At 39.3% G+C, this 19,780-nt stretch overlaps 1 protein-coding gene across 11 annotated transcripts in view; it reads left to right on the forward strand.

The window, feature by feature from the left end:
- The window catches only part of OSBPL3 (oxysterol binding protein like 3), a 95,486-nt gene that overhangs the window by 39,237 nt on the left and 36,469 nt on the right, over nt 1-19,780 (forward strand). For 6 of the 11 annotated variants that reach the window (XM_075419125.1, XM_075419123.1, XM_075419122.1 and 3 more), the window contains 6 exons: nt 7,950-8,192; nt 16,394-16,465; nt 16,881-16,997; nt 17,200-17,253; nt 17,456-17,569; nt 18,873-19,043. In XM_075419125.1, the coding sequence (XP_075275240.1) occupies nt 8,100-8,192; nt 16,394-16,465; nt 16,881-16,997; nt 17,200-17,253; nt 17,456-17,569; nt 18,873-19,043 (621 nt within the window). In that variant the 5' untranslated portion in view covers nt 7,950-8,099. Of the gene's footprint in view, nt 1-7,343; nt 7,391-7,949; nt 8,193-16,393; nt 16,466-16,877; nt 16,998-17,199; nt 17,254-17,455; nt 17,570-18,872; nt 19,044-19,780 lie in introns of those variants that run through there. The other 5 variants (XM_075419129.1, XM_075419132.1, XM_075419130.1 and 2 more) reach the window with 3 other exon arrangements.

The following is a 19,780-nucleotide window of genomic DNA, read 5'->3' on the forward strand; positions in this document are numbered from 1 at the left end:
CGTATTTCCAAGCTAAAGTACAGTTGCAGGCATTATTCTGTCTGTCCTTCAAGAGCTGCAGCCCAAGCCGTAACATCTTTAATTTTTATTTAAAAGAAGGACATTTCTGTGTAGACTTTTTTCTTTATATTTGCTTTTTTTTTTTATTGAAAACTTGGAGTTAACAAACTCTTACCTTTTGGCATTAATAACAAAAATACTTAGCACTTGTAGTACTAATTGTCCTCAGTATACTTTGTGTTAATTGTTTCCTACAAGACATCTCTAAAGTGTCAATGTTTATTCACACATTGTGTGTTCAGGAACAGTGTCGGGAAGTTACTGGCCCCTAGCCTAAGATGATATTAGAACAGGTTAACACTGATGTGCTAACAACAACCTCCCAGTTGTTCAGAATACTGCACACCTCTTTTGATGTTTCAAGCTAACTTAATATGAAAGACCTTCTGTAAAAAAAATAACTGACATAATATTTAAAAGAAAGCGGTAACTCTGTCTGCAGTTATAAATAGTAATGTTATAAACTACTATGAAAAGTGTGTGCTGGGATGGACTTAGAGACAGAAGCCTCTAAAGATACGGTAAGTCAATCAATCAAGAAAGGTGACAATTTCAGAACTGGTGCTCATTACACTTGAAAGTGTGTAGACAAATTTCTGTGTATCCTAGGAAGAACTGAATCTTGTTACGTTGGTCCTTAAAGTTAATGAGATCTAAATTTTGAGCTAATAGCCCTGCTTGTAAAGGAGAACCACTAAACAACCTCAAATGGAAGTGCTGTTTCCTTCATAACTTTTTTCTTTTAGAAATTAAGTGACATGCACAAGACACATGACAATTCCAGTGTATTATGGAAGAAGAGGTATCTGGGAGGGGGACCCTAGTTTTTTGGTGGGTTGGTTTTTTTTGAGTTTGTTGGTTTGTTTAGAAAGTAGGTGATGCCGAGGTGTGAAAACTAAAACACTGCATCACAGGGGAGACAAAGAGTGGCAGGATCCAACAAACCTGCTTTGATCAACAGTTTTCCTGCATCAGATAAGAGATGAAGGATCTTTGCGTCGTGTTTGTTCGTACATACCCCACTAGGCTTTTCTTCAGGCTATTGTGAGGATCATTCCAGGGCCACCAAAACTCTTCCAGTAGTCCTCTTTGCAGGTGATTTGTTTCAGGTTTGTTTCTCCATAGTTAAACTAACTACATCAAATGGTCTAATAAAATATATTGCTTGACGTTAGCCTTTGTAGATTTATGCATCTCACAGCACGACACAGCTTATCAGGTCACAAAGAGACAGTCTGCTTCAAAGTTACGTGGATGCCTTCCATGATTTGACAGGAAAGTGATGTCTTTTTCTTGATGGAGACACAATGCTGTCTTAAGATCTTGAATTACTGCATGCTGGCAGACTGACAGATATTTCCACGAGAAGCCACTGACTTCCAGAACTGACGCTGTGCCTATCAAACCTGAATCTAGGAAAACAAACAGTCTATATTTCAGTAACATTTTAGCAATAATGAATGCAGTTTTCAAAAGGAATAAGCCTTGCAGCATAGTGGAGTATCGTTGTTTCAGTGAGCAAAGCAAAGCTTTAAATACTAACAGCAGAAAAACGAAAGGCAACCAAGCTCATGCCAAAGGTCTGATGGTAATGTTTCCACTCGTACCAACTCTGAACAGATGGGCCTTTCCAAGGTTTTTAGTACAGACTGTAAAATGATGCCGTGCACCTCTTACTTTCCTTGCTTCAAATGATGATAAGCCTTTCTCTCATTTCTATTGCCTGATCATCCTTTGTCTTTTCACTTGTAAGGTCTTCCCTAGATGAATGGCACTTCCCGTGCAAACAGACCCACTGCTTTTGTATTGATTGAGCACAGGAAGGACTACCCACCTCGTTAGCACTGCGGTGTGCAGAATGTGTGCTCCCAGCATAAAATTTGATCACAGCTCAGTAGCTGTTATTCTCTGCCCCGTCCTCTTGAGAGGGAGACTGTGGCCCCCGCTGTTACTGGGTCACAAACCAGCTCCTGTGCTCCCCCAGCTTCTGGCTTCTCCGTTGAATGCTTAAGTCACGCTAAAAGTTGGAAGGGGCCATGGGGGACCCCGCTCAGTCCAGCAGCTTGTGCCGGAGAGCCCTGAGCTGCCAGGCTGCCCCAAGGCAAGGGTCTTTCTGAACGGGGCAGGAGGAAAAGGAGAATTATTAATTACTTAGGATATGACTGAGCTAGGTCAGTCCTGTTAGTTCTGATTCTCAACTGCGATTAAAAGTTGGGTGGAAAAGGCGGTATGACAGCTGACTAATTACCATAATAATACAGACATTAATGCATGTATTTTCTGTGTCGCTAGTCACCAAGATATTTGACATATAGATCTACAATATATACCCAGCAAGTTTTTTTTGTACAAGTGTAACCTATTGCACATCTGTGGGGGTGGGGTGTGTAAACAGTGTCAAGATTATGCATTTAAAAATTAATCCTGTCACATGTAATATTGTAGTTAGTTTCTATGGTGGCTGTGAGAGAAAGGTGGTATTTTTATATATACTTCTATTTCAGGATGCTGATTGGCATGTTTCTAAATTTATATAAGATTTTTCTGATATAAGGATTGAATTATTTGCCCTAAGGGTGAACGAAACAGCAGATATTTCCTTTGCTTCAGAAAGTCTGACTAGACATTGAAACATATGCTTCTTTGGTTTTATCTTGGGATGTATTTTACTGGATTGTTTCTGGATTTTTGGGTTAGTTTTTTAGTTTCCATACACTGGAACATACAGTATTTTCTTTCATGAAGTGATAAATGTTATACATAAAAAGTAATCTGGTGTTAAATGTGATATATTTGTCATTTGTCTAACTTTTTCCCTTTCCCACTCTGTCCATGTCTCTCTTGATCAGTTAGGAGAGTTTTGTTTGAACTAAATTTTCCTCTTTCGGGTCACTGAAATAGTATGATTTAGTTACTACAGTAATCTCCTTAAGGAGGTGGGGTAGATGGAACTAATTCTTTCTCTGCATAATGGATTACTTCAGAGAGTCCTATGTGTCCATGGCTAATGAAAGCATCTGCTCAGCAGAGGTGGTGATTTGGGCGAGATCTAGTGACAGCATTGACCTGATGGAAGGCAGTTCTGAAACACTTCGTTATTGTTAGTTTCCTGAAGCTGTTTGAACTTTTGCTTTCAAAGGCAGTTTTAGTAATTTAGTTGTTCTAAACTATTTTATGTTTGTTTCTGCAAGTTTTGTTCTGTAAAGAGAACAGCTAGCAACAGGACAGTGTTTGTGTGTTTTGTCCCTCAACAGTATCAATCTTATGGTAATTCAGGAACAGCGAAGACCCTCTTTGAAAAGGTATCTCCAGTAGTTGTACATGACGTATCTGTAGTCTATAAATAATTCTTTCCTTTTTTGAGCCAGAGGAGACACTGGGATAGATTAAAGCCAGCAATTTGAGGTATAACAGAGAAAGCCATGAAAGCATTACTTGGAAAAGTCTGTTGCTTTGTTTATCCAGGTGGACGTGAGCAAATGTAACTTAACAATGTAATAAAAGCTACAGAGCAAAGGTTTCAGCGTGGATTCTTACTTAGTTCCATGAACGTCGCTCAGTCTTGCTTGCAACTTTGATTTGGATTGCTCAGTCCTGTGTTTGCTTTGTCTGCATGACTTTCATCAGGCTTTCTGTTGTTCCTATTCTTCTATCCACAAAACCTTAATTGACTACAGTTGTGGAATGAGATGTACGCTTCCAGTTTTGCTGCTCAAAATCTCTCTTCAGTGTTATTTCACTGCTGAGTTGGCTCTGAAGCAGCTGATAAGACTTTATTTTTCTTCCAGACCTGTAACCAAAATAATTGCTTAATACTGATTTTTTTACTGCTATTTTCTTTTTTTTTTCTATATTTCTGCTTTTCCTTTTCTGTTAGATGTGGAAAAAATTGGATTTTGCTGTAAACTTATTGCTTTGAGAGTTGCAAGAGATGAATTATGATACTGAGGAGCTCCTTGGAACTCCTGCGGTTTTCAAGGTTTGAGGACAACTCAGGATAGTACTTTTTTAAAAAATAGGTCGTCCTGTTGTATGTGTTATCATAGGTTTACATTAGCTTTAATTGATGTAGAATGATAAGGCTCTTAGTAACAGATGATAAGTAGAGATAAGTGCTGTTTATGGGTTTAGGAAGTAATAGCTATAAATAATATTTGATACTCATGTATTCTTAATTCTTTAAAATGCACCGGGCGAGGTTATTTGCAAAAGTACTCTCTTGGCCTACTTTTTGCTATCAAGTCAACAGCAGTAAGAATTAGGCCAATACTTCGCACTTGTGAAATTTCCTGCCCTAAATTTATTTGGATTTGCCTCAGCCTCACACTTTTGGCTTGTCTTTTTGGAGTAGAGCAAAGCAAGTGGCACGGTGTGCTCCAGAGGAAAGGTGGGCACAAGCACAGTTCTGAGGCCATCCTGCGGCATGAGGAGGAGCGACACGTATTGAACCTGAAGTAACTGGATCATGACGACCTCAAAACATCAATTTTAGCTGCAGTCTTAGCCTAGTTAGCATAATACTGATTTTTATGCCTTCTTTAAAGTTGTAATTGCTCTTGTACCTGGTAGCCTTAAGTTCCACAGGTAATGTAAAATATCAGTCACGCTAGAGAGGCCCAGTCACCGCTGCTGGTAGCCAGAATGTGAAAGTCAGTTTAGGGTGCAGGGTTAGTGTTTTCACACCTTCCTGGAAGAATAAGTGGGTTGTTATCGAAAAGCAATGACAGTTTTCTTTTTTATTCCTGAACCTGATGAGAATTTTAAAACAGGAGCACAAAGTAGTTGCTGGAGCATGCAGCAGTTTTCACAAATGGGTTGACTCATCTATGTTCATTATTCATATACACTTTCATGTTCAAATCTGGAAGTCTCAAGGTAATAAGTTAAATTACTGGGGAACACCAACAAAATAATAATAAAACACTTAGGAGGGAGAGCACACTTCTTTCTGTCTTTTTCAGGGCTGGTAAAAAAGGCTTTTTCTTCAGCCCATGTAATAAATTAATTTGAAGGAATAAAGGAAAATTCAAAAGCCCAGGTTTGGAAGCAGACTGACAAAATACTTCAGATGGTCTCTGTCAGATTTACCCCACCTGTCTTCTGCCCCACTTTTAAGCACCTCTAGTTAGGTGGCTGAGTCACCTTCAGCTTATTTGAATTCTGGAAAAGTGCCCATCCCTCTCTCATTTTGATTTGAAAAGGACAAATGACACAGCCTTAGGAGACCTTAAGTACTTAGTTAGGTGATGTAAGTCTTTGTATAGATGACATCAATGTTAGCAAGTAAAGCAGTGCAGTAAAAGTGGACCTTTGTAGTGAAACAATTAAAGGTGAGGACCCAACATCTGCACCGGGATGGGACTAGTCAGGACTAGCTCTAGCCCAGTGCCGTGGTCTCAATGCTGTGAGAACTGGATGCACTCTTGGAGCACAGTTCATCCCAAAGGGATTTGGTTTCCATGTTCCAAGACTGTCCTGCAGTGCAAACCTAAATGTAGCAAGAGCGAGGGACTGGGAGATTTGCAGAAGTGCCCTCCTGCTCTGTCCTAAAACGCTCATGTAGCCACACCTTAATTTCATTTAGACTCCACACCAAAAACATGATGATAGAAATACTCTTCTGGTTATATGGCTTCGTTTTGTGTTAAGGTCTATGAAACATCAATTTTTTTCAGTTACCTGATGTTTCCAGGACAGCACAACCATTGTGCTCTGTGTTCAAACAGGCAAAGCGCATTGTGTAACTTACACCTAGAGTGTCTTAGAAGTGTACTCGCAACGTACTGATGACACAAACTTTCAGTGCCTTTGCTGCAAATTGGAGCCCGTTTCTTGCCATGAACTCTGGCAATCTTTGCCAAAATGCCAAATAGTCACCACTGAAAGCCAAGTGGTGAAGTGCTCGTTTTGACCATGGACAGGTGGTTATCTGAGTGAACAGTGTGCCAAAAAAGTAAAACAGTGGCTGCATGGTGCTTTCAAGGGGTTATCTGGACGATGACTTTGCAGGAAGCCTGTTTCTGTTCCTGTTGTGAAGATTGGACCTCTGCTTGTTAGTAGAGGTGTTATATTTAAACTCTTTTACTAAACGCAGCCTGAAACTAAACAAGGAAGTTGTATTTTATACCTTCTTTACAGTTTAAAACCTGCATAAATTGAGATAAATCTAAACCTGTTAGAAGTGCTAGCCCTTAATGAAATGCCACGCATTTATCTTCCAGGTAAGAGGTGACTACGCCGTCTTCATCACGCGCTATTCCTCATCTCAGTAGTAATTTCAGTGTAAAGCCCATGTGCTAGGCCCAATTCAGACCTTGCTGTCACATTGCTGTGCTGTGTGGATTTTCTTCAGCTCTTGTGTTGTGCTTGCTGGCTTTGTACCTGCCCGGTGGTTCCTGGAAAGAACTGCCAGGCTGACTCAGCAGCGAGAGAGCCCCGGCAGAACTTGCTTTCTCACCTGACTTTTGGCGAGTGGGGCTGTTTCATGACTGTTGCTGAGCACAGGTTTGCCCTAAGGGTAGCTAAGTAATTCTAACTAGCTGAGGTAAATGCCCTGACGAGAGACCTTGTTTCAGATGAAAAGAGGGCACGTTGGTTGAAATCTTACAGCAAACTGTATTGCCGAAGAGCCACTGTAGATGGGAAAAGACCTTTGTTTGGAAGTTGGATGTTTCAGACCATGTCAGCAGGGAGAGGTTTTCTGCAGCATACTGTTCTCTGAATCTTAAATATAGCACCTGGTTTTGTGGGTTGTTTTGTTTTTTAAAGGGAAACAAATTTTTAAAAAACACAAGGTGTTTTGCTAGGCATATTAAAATGCTGCTTCTCTCAGAATAGGTTTTTAGGCCTCATCAAGAAAAGATGAATGACAAACTTCAATAACCAGCGAGCTCAGTTCAGGTCTGTTCTGACAGTGCAAGCAAGGGAGTTGTGAAGTAGTCCCTCCCTGTTTCAGCAATGAAGTCTCCCTTCTCTTTGTGGAAACTTCCTTGCTTTCCTCAGTGGTGGTTCTTGCACTCTTCCTAATGTGCAGATTCCTTGCCCGAGACAATAAAATTTGAAGTGACACACAAAATTGACAAAGCTCTGCTGCCACCCCAAGTTTTAGGACATAACAAGAGAGTGATGTTTTCTGTGTTTGGTTTCAAAAAAATATGCAGTTACCATGACAACTCTTGCCCACACTGGAAATCCGTTATTGGGAGTTTCTGGCATGGCTTTTATTTGCATATGCTGCAAACAGCACTGTTATTAAACAGACTGTTAATTATTCTTCCAGTCACTGACTGAGAGAACTGATGTGACAATAGTTACAACTTTCTGATTCCAGGTAAGAGTGGTCATGCATAGCTCTATGAAGCTCAGTTTGCCCGATTACTGCTTTTATGTATTGCTCTTTTGTATATAGAAGATTTTTGGGTTTTTTTGCTTACAACCTGAAGCCATACTCACTTGTTTAAATTATCAAGGAACTGGGAAAAAGAAGTATTTTTTGGTTACTCACCATCCTTTTTGTGAGACATTTTATTAGATGCTTTATTATCATTTGAGGCTGTTTTTGCCAATTTTGTGTAGATATTTATTATACTCTATGTATGTCTTCATTACTCTTTTTTTTTAATAATTGAAATCTTTAAAAAGATGCTTGATACTGTACTTTGTCCTCTGAATAGTGACAATTAAAGCATGCATTTAGGATTCAAAATTCACCTTGTTCCTGTTTGAGACTTGAAAATTTATTTTAAAGTGATTGTTGAATTAGTTTCTAATAATGTACAATAATGCAGTCAGCTTGTATTACCAAAGGCTTTATTATGATTCATGCTACGGGATGGCAGTAAGAGACAGCATCTGATAACTTGGCTTTTTGTTTTTCTTTTCCCTTTTAGGAATTTCCATGGGATGCCGATCATGCCACTGGACTGCATTTGGGTAAAGGATGAGTTCAACATTTCTCTCAGGAGTCTTCCAACACATTTTCTAAATTACGTTTTAATGGTGTTCTAAGTGAGCTTATGTGAAACAAATGGTATTGGATCATGAGTGAAGAAAAAAGCTTTGGTATATCCCAGAAAATGTTGTCTCCTTCAAGAAGTACTAGCAGCTGCTCCTCTAAGCAGGGAAGCCGACAGGTAATACAAACTTTTTTTACCAAACTGAAAGCATTACTAAGACTGGCTGTTGCTTTTGCTCTGAAATATCGGCAAATCTCGTAAAGTCTGTTTCCCTGTTGCTCTCTTGTTTTATTTCATCACTTCTTTGTTTTCCTTACTCTCTTTTCTCTTTTTGTTGGTAGCAGCATCTTGTTTTGAGTCAAATGCAGTAAACACACATTACTGAATAGCAGACACTTGTGAAACTGGAATGTTAATGGTGAATTTGAATTTCTGTCGTGTTGTATGTATGGTGTCTTTACAGTGAAATATTGGTGCTGTAGTGGCTTGGTCTCAGTGGTTTGATGCTGAAATCACAAATCTTCCCTGTAAGATACGACTTTTGTGGTAGAATGTTGTGTAACTGCTCTGCTTATTTCAAGTTTCCAGGGAAAGGTGTGCATGCATGTGTGAAAGAGAACGCATTTTTCTGAAACTTGGCATAGGGCCTCTTTGACAATGAATAAGTGCCTATGAATGCTTGCGTGTACTGGCTGTTGCCACAGAACTGTAGTTATGAAAAGAAGTATTTGTGTAATGGGATGCATCTGGGTGCCTAATGCTAAGGATGCTTTGTTTTCTGCAGAGATGATGCTATTCTTTAAACCTTACAGTTTTAAAAGACATGCCTGTGAGTGTCTGTGCCTCACAAGTAAGACTGTTGGAGACAGCTTTTGTTTGTGGGGAAGAAACATTGACCTGCAGCTACAGTGAGAATTAAGATTAAACACGCTCAATCCATGCTTGCAAAATCTGGAGCAATATGCTTAACATAAACTTTTATTTGTACAAATGTGGGCTTAGTGGAGCTCTTGAAGCTGTCTCAGGTTGAAATTTTAACTGGAATTGAGCATTCCAATCCCCCAAAAGCTTTGGAGACCTCAGCTTTGTTTTGAAACAGCACCTGTTTTTATGGGACTTTTGGCCCTGTGTATACAATTGGCAAGGCAGACAAATCTCCGAACAATTTATGCCTTTTAAAGTTCTGTGCTTGTAAGAAATGCTGTGTGTTTCTAGTATACCAAGCAAAAAAATCATTGCTTTCAGGATGCCTTTTTTGTTTTCCTGCAACATTATTTTTTATATCCTTGGCATGAGATTATCTTTAAAAAGTGTAATTTAAAACATTTGGTATTGTCTGTTTCAACAGTTCATGTCTATCAAGTGTTATCATGTAGTATTTAAATAACAAGTTTTACGTGAGCATAACTAAATCCACTGGTGTGTTACACATCCAGAATAAGCAACCATACTGATGCAGAAGCAATTTCTGCGAGAATCTTGTTTACTGCTATTTAACATGATCAGATATGTTGGCTAGCTCAGACTTTTGATGCTAGTATTATCAGGTCCTGATTCTTATCCATTTTGTTCTCACCTGCTCTCTTTGGAGAAAAGGAATGATTCAGTAAGGTTTAATGTCATGTTATCAAGCCCCAATTTTTTAGTCTTTGATCCTTGCATAAAAATAGTGTACCTGACCAAGGTGAGAGATGCAGCTTGGTGGTTTGTTTGTATTCCTGTTACATCTGTGCTCATTCATTACAGTCAGGCAGATGGTAAATTGCCTCATACACCTGTCAGGTCAAGCTAAATGGAGGTATAAAGTAGATAATTTCCCAGTGTATATTGAAGGGCGAGATGGTTAACATTTCTTTGCGATAATATAGAGCATTGTGGTAAGTATCTCCACTTCGATCAATGTCTCAGTACTAATTTTTTCATGGACAGTCATTGCAATACCAAGTAAGTAACAGCACATTTTTTTTATCTGGGGAACCTACATGGGTTGACTGATTGTCTGTGTTGTCAGGGGGTGGTGGTGATCGAGGCAAGCCCACGGAAGTTGGGGAGTTTGTGTGACTTGTTATACGCTGGGAAATGGTCACTAAGCAGGGCTAAAAGCTCTGCTTGCTTGCTTTTTCTATATAGTCTGAAAATTTACAAACACGTTTTTCAGAAATTACAGATGCTTTTTAAGTTCCACTGGTCTTTCTGTTATTTTTATTTTTAAATAGAGACTTATAATATTTGTAAGGAATGCTTTAATACTTTTTCTATTTCCTTCTTTAACAGGTGCAATAACTTTCTAGCTTATTCTATGACTTTGCCTATGCTGAAGTGATCTAGAGGCCTTTCTTCAAACTAGCAAAACTTAGAATGGAAAAAAAAGAGTTTAATTCGAAACTACAGTTTCTTTTTTTTCATGTGGCTGTTTTTTCATACTGAAGTTGTCTTGCAGTTTACATAACAAACTGTTTTGCTGGGGAAAACAAAGATTTAAATATCCTGTGCAGCCTGCACTCTAGATATTTACTTGAAAAAAAACTTCTGTGGGTCATTGGCCCATACATTTTTTTAAATTTATTTGTTAGTTGTAGTTTGCAATGGTAGCATGTTTCAGTGAATATTTTGTTAGATACTCTTCTGTGCTGCGTGTGGGAAGACGGACCTTTAGGTCTAATAGAGACAGTACTCTGCAAGACTTGCTGGCATGGACACAGCAGTGCTTTGGGTGAGAAACGGCTGTCTTCTCCCTGTTCCTGTTCCCCCAAAGGCTCTGGTTTTGCAGATTATAAAGATCTTTACCTTGTTAGATAGACCCTGTCTTTAGTGCTGTAAACCATATAGTATAACATGTATTATAAAATCTAAATTGTTGGCAGTGAGGACGCAGAGATCTTTCTTGTGTCGTGTCCCTTTTCTCCCCCCTTCCCACAGACGATTTCTTGTTACAGCTGACAAGTAACTGCTGCTTTTCTCACTTAGCGTCTTGTATTCGTAAATTGAAGCTTCACAGTCTAGGGCTGACAAGACCAGGGATGAGTGACGACACAGAGTTATTTAATTTGCCCTTTTCGTCTGCATGTTAGTTTAAATGACAGCACTTTAAGTGTTCTATTAAGAAAACAGCAACAATCTAAAGTTCTATAAATCTGTTAAAAATCCCCTAATCTAAAAAGAACCACAGTTTGGTGTTGTGGGTTTTTTGTTGTTTTGTGGGGGTTTTTTTGGTTTTGTTTTGTTTTTGCAAAGCCCTGGTAGAAAAGTACAATGTAACACTGTTATTGATGCTTTTTTGTTAATAGTATCATGAAAGTTTAAATAATTTTGCCATAGGCTGTGCAGATTGGGGAGTAAAGTGCTATGATTTTGATATTCTTCATCTTCCAACTACATGAAGAGATTCTTATTCCTCATTCAATCGCTTGTGCCTCTCTGGGGGACCTTCAGAGCTAGGCTCTTGCTTGCAGGCTAATGACAGATATGTCCGACAGGTGCTTTTCTCTGTGCTGCTGATCTGACACAGCAGTTCTTTTAATCTGATTAAGTAGAAAGTAATTCTGAAAGGCACAGGGGAAGGGACCTGGACAGTTCATTTGGTTTTACCCCCAAAATAGTGGGATCTGAGTTTTGAGTCTCTCTGATTTCCTGGGCCCAGACTCTGTTGCAGGTACGCCCTAGCACCAAATAATAAGCAGCTGCCTGAGATTGGGATACGGAACCCCCATAGCACAAGGTTGCTGTGCCCGCTAAAATTTACTCATTGCTTGCTGCAGAGCACGTGTGTCAGTGGTGTAGAGCCTAAGTTAGTCCTGTGATGCAGAAGATGGGCCACTGTGCCAAAAAAGACTTGACTCAAGCAGGGCTGCAGGACTTGGAGAAGCCCACTCCTTCCTTTGCTAAACTGAGTGCCCTTTTTCTGCCAGGTGCAACACATTTGCAGTGTGAACTGAAGATGCTGTTAATCCTGTTCCACTAAGTTCACCTTCACCTTGAAGCCCCATAGCAGGTTGGAGGCTACTGCCGCATTCCACCTCTCTCCTTTTCTCTGCCCCTCTCCTTCAGTCATGGAAAGGGATCTCTTCCACAAAGCCACAACTCAAACTGTGTTTTGTGAGGAAATAAAACTGCTGTTGATCTTTAAATTTAAATTGACCTGTGATGAAAAGAAGATATATTGTGGTAGATATTTTTAAGTCGAATATGTTAACTAACTTTTAAAATAGATTCTGTAGGGAAAAGCTTTATGTGAGAAGAGCTGCTTAAAAAAGAAAATTAAATCATTTCTGCCAATTTTAGGAACCATAACAAATGCTTTACTTGCAGCTGATGCCAACCCTTATCCTCCACAGAGCGGGTTTCTATTTTTGGCACTTTAAAATATTCGCTACAACTGACTGCATTTTGCACTGGAAGAAAGCCTGGCACTGTCATCTGTTTTGTTCAGGGAACTGCAAATGCAAGCATTGGTCTGAGACCTGTTCAAACACATTACTTCATTCCTTCTCCTGAAATAATTCGCCTTGAGGAGCTCTATGGTACAGAAGATTGCAGAAAATGAGGAGGCTTTTATTTTATTAAATGACTACAGTTTCCTAATGACAGAGACTTACCTCCGCCAACCAAAGTGTATGGGTTTTTTTTCTCGGCCACAGAGCAGGTATAAGCCAAGTAGCAACTACAGAGTGAATTTCCAGTGCTGATCTGAAACAAACACCTCTGGACGTAAGAAAAGTAAAGAGTACATTCCTCCACCAGCCTCGAGTGATGTTTCTGCCTGGGCAGCAAATGCAGGATTGATCATTTTGTGCAGATATTGGCCCGTAATGATACAAAATCTTTTGTAGTGTCATAATCTTAAAACACTACCAGTCTGGACATCAAACTCATGCTAGAATTGTTACTGCCATTCATTGGGAGTTTGGCTGCGTTTTTTGGGGGGTTAAGGGGGTGGGGTATTGGGTTTTTTAAATTTAGTGCTATGGTTTGAGGTAGCTCTTTCAGCTCCCTGTTGTGGGGTAATAATCATCAAAATGGAATATAATCTGAATGTTTCTAGTAGCTTTCAGGAAATTCTGTATCTCCAATTTGCTCCTCTGCAATTTCAGACAGATGAGAACAAATGATAATGGACCAGCCTGATTCATTTGCCTTCATTTTAAAGAGTAAGCAGGTTTTTATTGCTTCTGCAGCTGCTCCCAGCAATAGCCAACTGACGCTTTTTCCTCATCAAATGAGGCGTTAGATCTCTTGCAAAACAAAATACCAATCAAGATCCTGTAGGGTCTGGATCAAGAGCGAACAAATCCAAAACTGTTCACACACACAGCAGTATTTTGAAAAATGTGGGAGTTCGGGGGGTTCAGGTGGGAAAGGTTGGACTCTTCTGAACGAGTGTGTGTGGAAAAGGACCAGATGCTGTTACTGCAGCGTTGCACCTTGCATGTATTTAGCAGGTTCCCGAATTGTTAATTCTCTGAGCTATTCCTTCCCTTTTCTTGAGTAACTTAGTTGATTAAATAGTCTTGCACTTCTAAAATAATCAATTTCTAATTCAACTAAGCTACCTTTATATAAATTTTACAATTGAAGTGTGAGGTTCCCAGGGCAGAAATGTGAGACTTGCTTGCACGACCTGAGATTTGGCAGACCATCAGGCTTGCTTGATGAGAAGAATTGCTCCCACTTAGCTTTTCTTCCCATTTTTACACTTTCTAATTGTGAAGGCACATTCTTTGCCGCCTCACTGACCTGAAGAACAGTGAGAAATGTGGCTCTCCTGCAGGGACGTGGGACACACCTTGTGTCAGTGCTGCAGAAGAGACCCAGACAAAGTTGGAGTTGTAATGCAGGCCAGGATACGCTCTGCATTTAAAAGCTTTACCAAAACTATTGACACAGTGTATATTCCAGGTGGGTGTAACAGGCTGAAGTATTTCTCAGCTGCTTCCTTTCTCTTCACCTCATATGCCCAATATCGCATGGGTCTGTCTCTCTTCAGGAGTCCCTTTCTAAGCTTATCCTTACACAAAGGCGAACCTGGATTCTTGTGTTTTTCTTGATTGTGCTCAAATTTCTGCTTGTCTCCTGCAAACAGACCACTCTATCAACCATATACTGTGTTTAAGCTTAACTAAGTCTGTGAGAACTTGATCCAAAGCTTAAGAAAGTTGTTTCATTAGGTGTAACACTGGAGTATTGAAAAGGATCTACTGTTCACTTAGCCTTGGCTGCTATCAGATTAATTCTCAGTGGAAAAGTTACATGTTTGGGTATTGCAGTTTGGTATACTTCAGTGAAGGCAAGGGAAATAGCTTGCTTGGTAATCGGGCAAAGCAGTTTTTAAGCTCTTCTGGCTAATTTCAGGAAGAAACAAACAAAACCATAAACGCAACATTTTTCTTAATCTCGTGGATGCTCCTGTTAGTTCTGAATTAGAATTACCTCTCGATAGTTCCATCAAGTTTCTCACTTTTTAAAATGTTTACCTTTATCCAAATCCCCAATTTGAAATAAGCTAATGTCAAGATTACATTTTATATTTGCTCATTTAGTAGATCGTATTTTCTGAGGAGATAAGATTTTATCCACATATGGACATTTAAGCAGCAGTAAGTTCAGCTGTTATTTAGTTAATGTAAATTGTAGCTTTACGCTATATATGATGATATTTAAAGAGGCTGCTCTCTGTCATCATAACAGTCCCAGTCCTTGTGATTATGTAAGGGTTAATAAACAATCTTTAAAAGGAAAATGAAATCCAAGACCACTATAGAAAGCATTTAGTGGCCTAATATTTACGTTTATGGAAAAAGACGTGGTGGAACATCATTTCTCTTTGGCTTTCAAGGTTGTAGACTGAAATGTTCTGTCAAAAAAAGAAGGGCGGGGGGGGAAAGTCCTCAAATGTGGTGGCTTAGAGCTGCCTTTGTACTTGAACAGCTGTCAAACTGCAGCCAGCAAGCTCTAGCAAACTGTCCTTGCACGGGCACTGGCTGGCTCACTGCTTCATTCTCTGCCAGCTTCACGTCATGAAAGACCAGTGCTGCTGGTCCCCAGCAGCAGAGCATATGGCTGGTCCCCAGATGATGTGCTGGAGACGGCCCAGGAGGCAGCCTGCTCCCCCTGAAGCCCGCTAACTCGGGGTATCCTCTGTTCCCTGACCTGGTATCAGAGTTACCTACCACAAAGCAGGAAAGGGTTTATGATTACTGAGAATTTTCAGTGAGTCCCAAAGTAGTAAAAATAAAAAATAAAGAATATGGAGTGTAACTTCTGGTTTTCAATAGGAAAAATATGATTTCATCCTTGTTGGTTAGAAATAATGGTATCCAAGTAGCTGTCAAAATATCACTCAAAGCAGAGGGAGTAAAGAAGCTATTTACTACAAAACTGACAAGGGAAAAACCCAAACCTGTAGCGGCACAAAATATGTGCCATGCTAACAGTTTCAGTTAGGACTTACCTTCAGGTAATAGAACATCACTGGGTGTTGAATGACAGGAGCTGCTCAGCCCCACGTTTCTACTGCTTGCAGCCTGTTGTGTGGCGAGTGCTGGCAGAGTCAACTCACACCAGAGCAGCAGAGCAGCTTTCCAGTTTGTTCCATAAACGGCAGCACAAGGAAAATAATAACAAAATAGTGGAGTGCCACCAGTGATGATGTGGAATAAGAGATCACATTCCTTAAGCTGTTTAATGAATGTCTTTTTGATGACAGTTTGTTGTTATGCCTTGTTACTCAAGTAATGAGCGTATTCTGTGATATGATTCCCCCCCCCCCCCCCCCAGCTTTCTAGGGGTGAATTTTAAGGGTTCTGTAGATGGATAATTGAGTACAACTAGCACTTTTGCTGATATTTGTTTAATTTTTGTTTTAAAGTTTGAGTCAGTCAAGTTCTTTTGGGGAATACTTCCCTATGCATCTTACAGGGAGAACCACAATTACTTGCTAGTCTGTTATAGTTTTGTTTTCCCTGGAGTTTTTCATACTAGTCCTTTTCTGTGATTCAATTCTGCGGGTTAAAGTATTCTTTGTCTATTTCAAATACATGGGGATGGTACTAGCACATGCTATTTCCTGTCAGTTGTTCATCATTCTAGATCTGTTAAATCCTGTGGTAGCTGCCAATAAATAATTCATGAGATCTCTGATCAGAAATCCTGAAACTCATGTTACATTGTTGCTGATGTCAGGAAAGAGAGATCCTCTTTTAATTAGAGGTGTAGCTGATAAAGGGTGGTGTGTTTTTTGTGGGGTTTTTTTTGTGGGGGTTTTTTTTTGTGTGTGTGTTTTTGTGTTTTTTTTCCCCTCTTTTCTCTCCCTTTATGTTATGTTTCTCTTAGTACTCGAGTTACTTTCCTGGCTTTTTAATTTGTTTTTATTTTTACTTTAGGGAGTCTGCAATTCACAGCAAAACATGAAACCTTCAGTTACTGATCATGGGCAACAGAGTTTTATAGAAAAGGTCTTCATTTTCAGTGTTTCTTATTTCTGCTTCATAACCTACAAAACACATCCTTTTAGCATAGGCTGTTTCCGCCTCTGATGGCAGAAAGTTTTTTATGCTAAATTGTGACTGGGCTGTGGCTATACACTGTATGTATGTATGTACAGAAAAATATACATATAAAATTCTGGTAAGCTCATAGATTCAGTGAAGGATAGTGTCAAAGTAGCATTTTGTTTAGTTAATATTGTTTCTGTCAAAATACAAAGAGAGTCTTATCTCTTGAAAGATACTTAATAAAGTGTAAAGGATCTGAGGTTAGATTTCAACTTCTTTTTTTTTTTACCTACAACCTTCATCCTCATGAATGTCTCTCTAAAATTCTGTTCTCTGGAAGAAGTAAGATCTAGATTTGTTTTCTCTGTTTAAGCAGGACAGCTGGGAAATAGTAGAAGGACTCCGGGGAGCAATGAATTGTACCCAGGAGCCACAGAAGCAGGAGGGCTGCTTGCTGAAAAAGAGGAAATGGCCTTTGAAGGGCTGGCACAAGGTGGGAAAGGAATGTGTGTCTGAAGGCCTGGTGCCATGTGAGTGGGACTTGGTTGGTGTGGTTTTATTGCTAAAAGGTTATTTAAGAGCAGAGAAAGTGTCCTTCAAAGGAATATTGGGGGAGGTTGTGGTGGTTTTTTGTCTGGGGTTTCTTTGGGTGTTTTGTTTTGTTTGTTTTTAATTCTGTACATTTCTGGTTACAGAGATACTTCTTTTTGGACAGAGGGATTTTGAAGTATTCTAAATGCCAAGCTGATGTAAGTGATCTGAAACCCTTTAAGGCCATTATAAGGTACAAACGCTATTTTATTCAAAATAACGAAAATACTATAATGTTGGGAATAGAGTTTCAATAGTTTTAAACAGTAGGTTGAAAGGGGGGAAATCATGGTTTCAGCAGGTAGTATGTGTCCTTCTGCTTTATTTTGAAATGATTGTATTATTTTTACTTTGTTATAGATAGAGAGAGGGAAGCTTCATGGTTGTATTGATGTTGGCCTTTCTGTCATGTCTGTAAAGAAATCAACAAAATGTATAGATTTGGATACAGAAGAACAGATATACCATCTGAAGGTAGGTCTTCAAGATTATTATAACCTTGCTCCTGAAATAACAACATTAAACTGGAGAGAGTCCAGCGGAGTGCTACGAGGATGATGAGGGGACTGGAGCATTTCTCCTACGAGGAAAGGCTGAGGGAGCTGGGCTTGTTCAGCCTGAAGAAGAGAAGGCTGCGAGGGGACCTAATAAATGCTTATAAATATCTGAAGGGTGGGTGTCAGGAGGAGGGGGCCAGACTCTTTTCAGTGGTGCCCAGCAACACGACAAGGGGCAATGGGCACAAACTGAAGCATAGGAAGTTCCGTCTGAACATGAGGAAGAATTTCTTCTCTCTGAGGGTGATGGAGCACTGGAACAGGCTGCCCAGGGAGGTTGTGGAGTCTCCTTCTCTGGAGATATTCAAGACCCGCCTGGACAAGGTCCTGTGCAGCCTACTGTAGGTGACCCTGCTTTGGCAGGGGGTTTGGACTAGATGACCCATAGAGGTTCCTTCCAACTCCTACTGTTCAAAACAAAAAACAAACAAACAAACAAAAAAAACAACCCAAACCACAAACAAACAGCTGTGTATGGTGGAGACCCCCTTTTTTTTTAATAGTAGAAGGTCTGTTAGTTACACTAATAACTTACTTTTTAGTCTCACCAGACTAGTTTTACACTTTATAACTTGAGAGGCCTTATTTTACTGTTCCAGAGTCAGTAACCCTCTTCTGAATAGAAACTTTAATGATGCCTCATGTTTAACAGCACTCTTTTCACCCAGCACTTTTTTTTTTCCAGCAAAGGATATGCACTGGTTTTACAAGTGCTTTTCGTTTCAGTAATAGTATCTTCCCTTTGTCTTATCTATAGGAAATATTTTCCACAGCTGAATGTGTAGATTTATCTATCCTGTCTTGTAGAATTAATTGTTAAAAAATTCATCACCAAAATTAAATTTCTGTTTGTGGCTAGTTAAACTTTGACTAAACCTGAAAAATGGAAATGAAGAAATGACAAATTAAATAATTTTTAATTTATATTGGGTTTTTTCCATCTAGAATCATATTGTATAGTATTGTATTATGTTCTGCTTTTGAAGTCACAACTATATTAATTGAAGTTTCTCTTTTTCTTGGCTTTATCCTGTGATTAATTTTCTGTCATACTTACACTCATACAGTATGAATCTTAGTAGGAGCATCATTACAAAAACTTTCCTGATAGTGTGCCAATAAAGGTGGTCCTGGCTAGCTTTCTAATGAGCACAAAATACCTTAGTTTCTTCGTTAGTGACTTTGAATGTGACTGTTATAAAACCTGAAATTTTGTGTAGGTGAAATCTCAGGAGCTGTTTGATGAATGGGTAGCAAAACTTCGTCATCACAGAATGTACCGTCAGAACGAAATCTCCATGTTTCCGCATGATGTCAATAATCTTTTTTTCCCTGTGTCTACTACTGCGGACTCTGTCCCTGGTTTCTGCGATTCTGCTCCAGGTAGAAAGGTAATAGTTTTGATTTATAAATAATGAGCTTTCATCAGGGATTAAATTAGCCTGATTTGTGTTTATTAAGTAAAGAGCATATTGGAAGTTTGTGATGAGGTTTAAGTTATGATCTAAAATGTCAAGAGAAAAATGGTGTTATTTATAGATTTACTCCCAAGCAGTTTTGTCACGATGCTGTTAAATTTTATAATATTGTCTCATTGTTTCAATGCAGTAAATTATATTTTCATTATGACTTTTAGAACTGGATATTGAGTTAGAATTCTTATATTTTTTGAGAGATATATCAGTATTTGTCTGATATGTGCTGGTGAATATTGATCTGGGTCACAGACTCAGCTACACTTTTTTTTTCCTCCTTGAGCATTTTTTCATTTATCCTGTAGCTAATAAAATCTCTCCCTTTTTACATTAATGCATCTGAGTGTGCTTACCTGAGGAGTATACAGCAATTATCCAAGAGCCATCACCTGTAGTCACTATTTATATTTTTAACTGAGGCAGGAGCATTATTCAAACCAATCCAAGGACTGTGCTGTAGGTGGGTACAGGGTCTGGATGGGTCCCGTCAGCAGTGTACTTCTTAGCTAAACTCTGTGACTGTTAGTTTCACAAATGACCTGACAAATGCTCAGTTCGACACCATCACTGACCTCTTTGATGCAGTCTCACAGAAGAGTCATTGAGTTCCGTGCCTGAACAGAACCTCTGTGCCTTCAGCAGTCTGCACATTG

This window comes from Opisthocomus hoazin, chromosome 4, assembly GCF_030867145.1.
Source record: "Opisthocomus hoazin isolate bOpiHoa1 chromosome 4, bOpiHoa1.hap1, whole genome shotgun sequence".
Taxonomy (NCBI): domain Eukaryota; kingdom Metazoa; phylum Chordata; class Aves; order Opisthocomiformes; family Opisthocomidae; genus Opisthocomus; species Opisthocomus hoazin.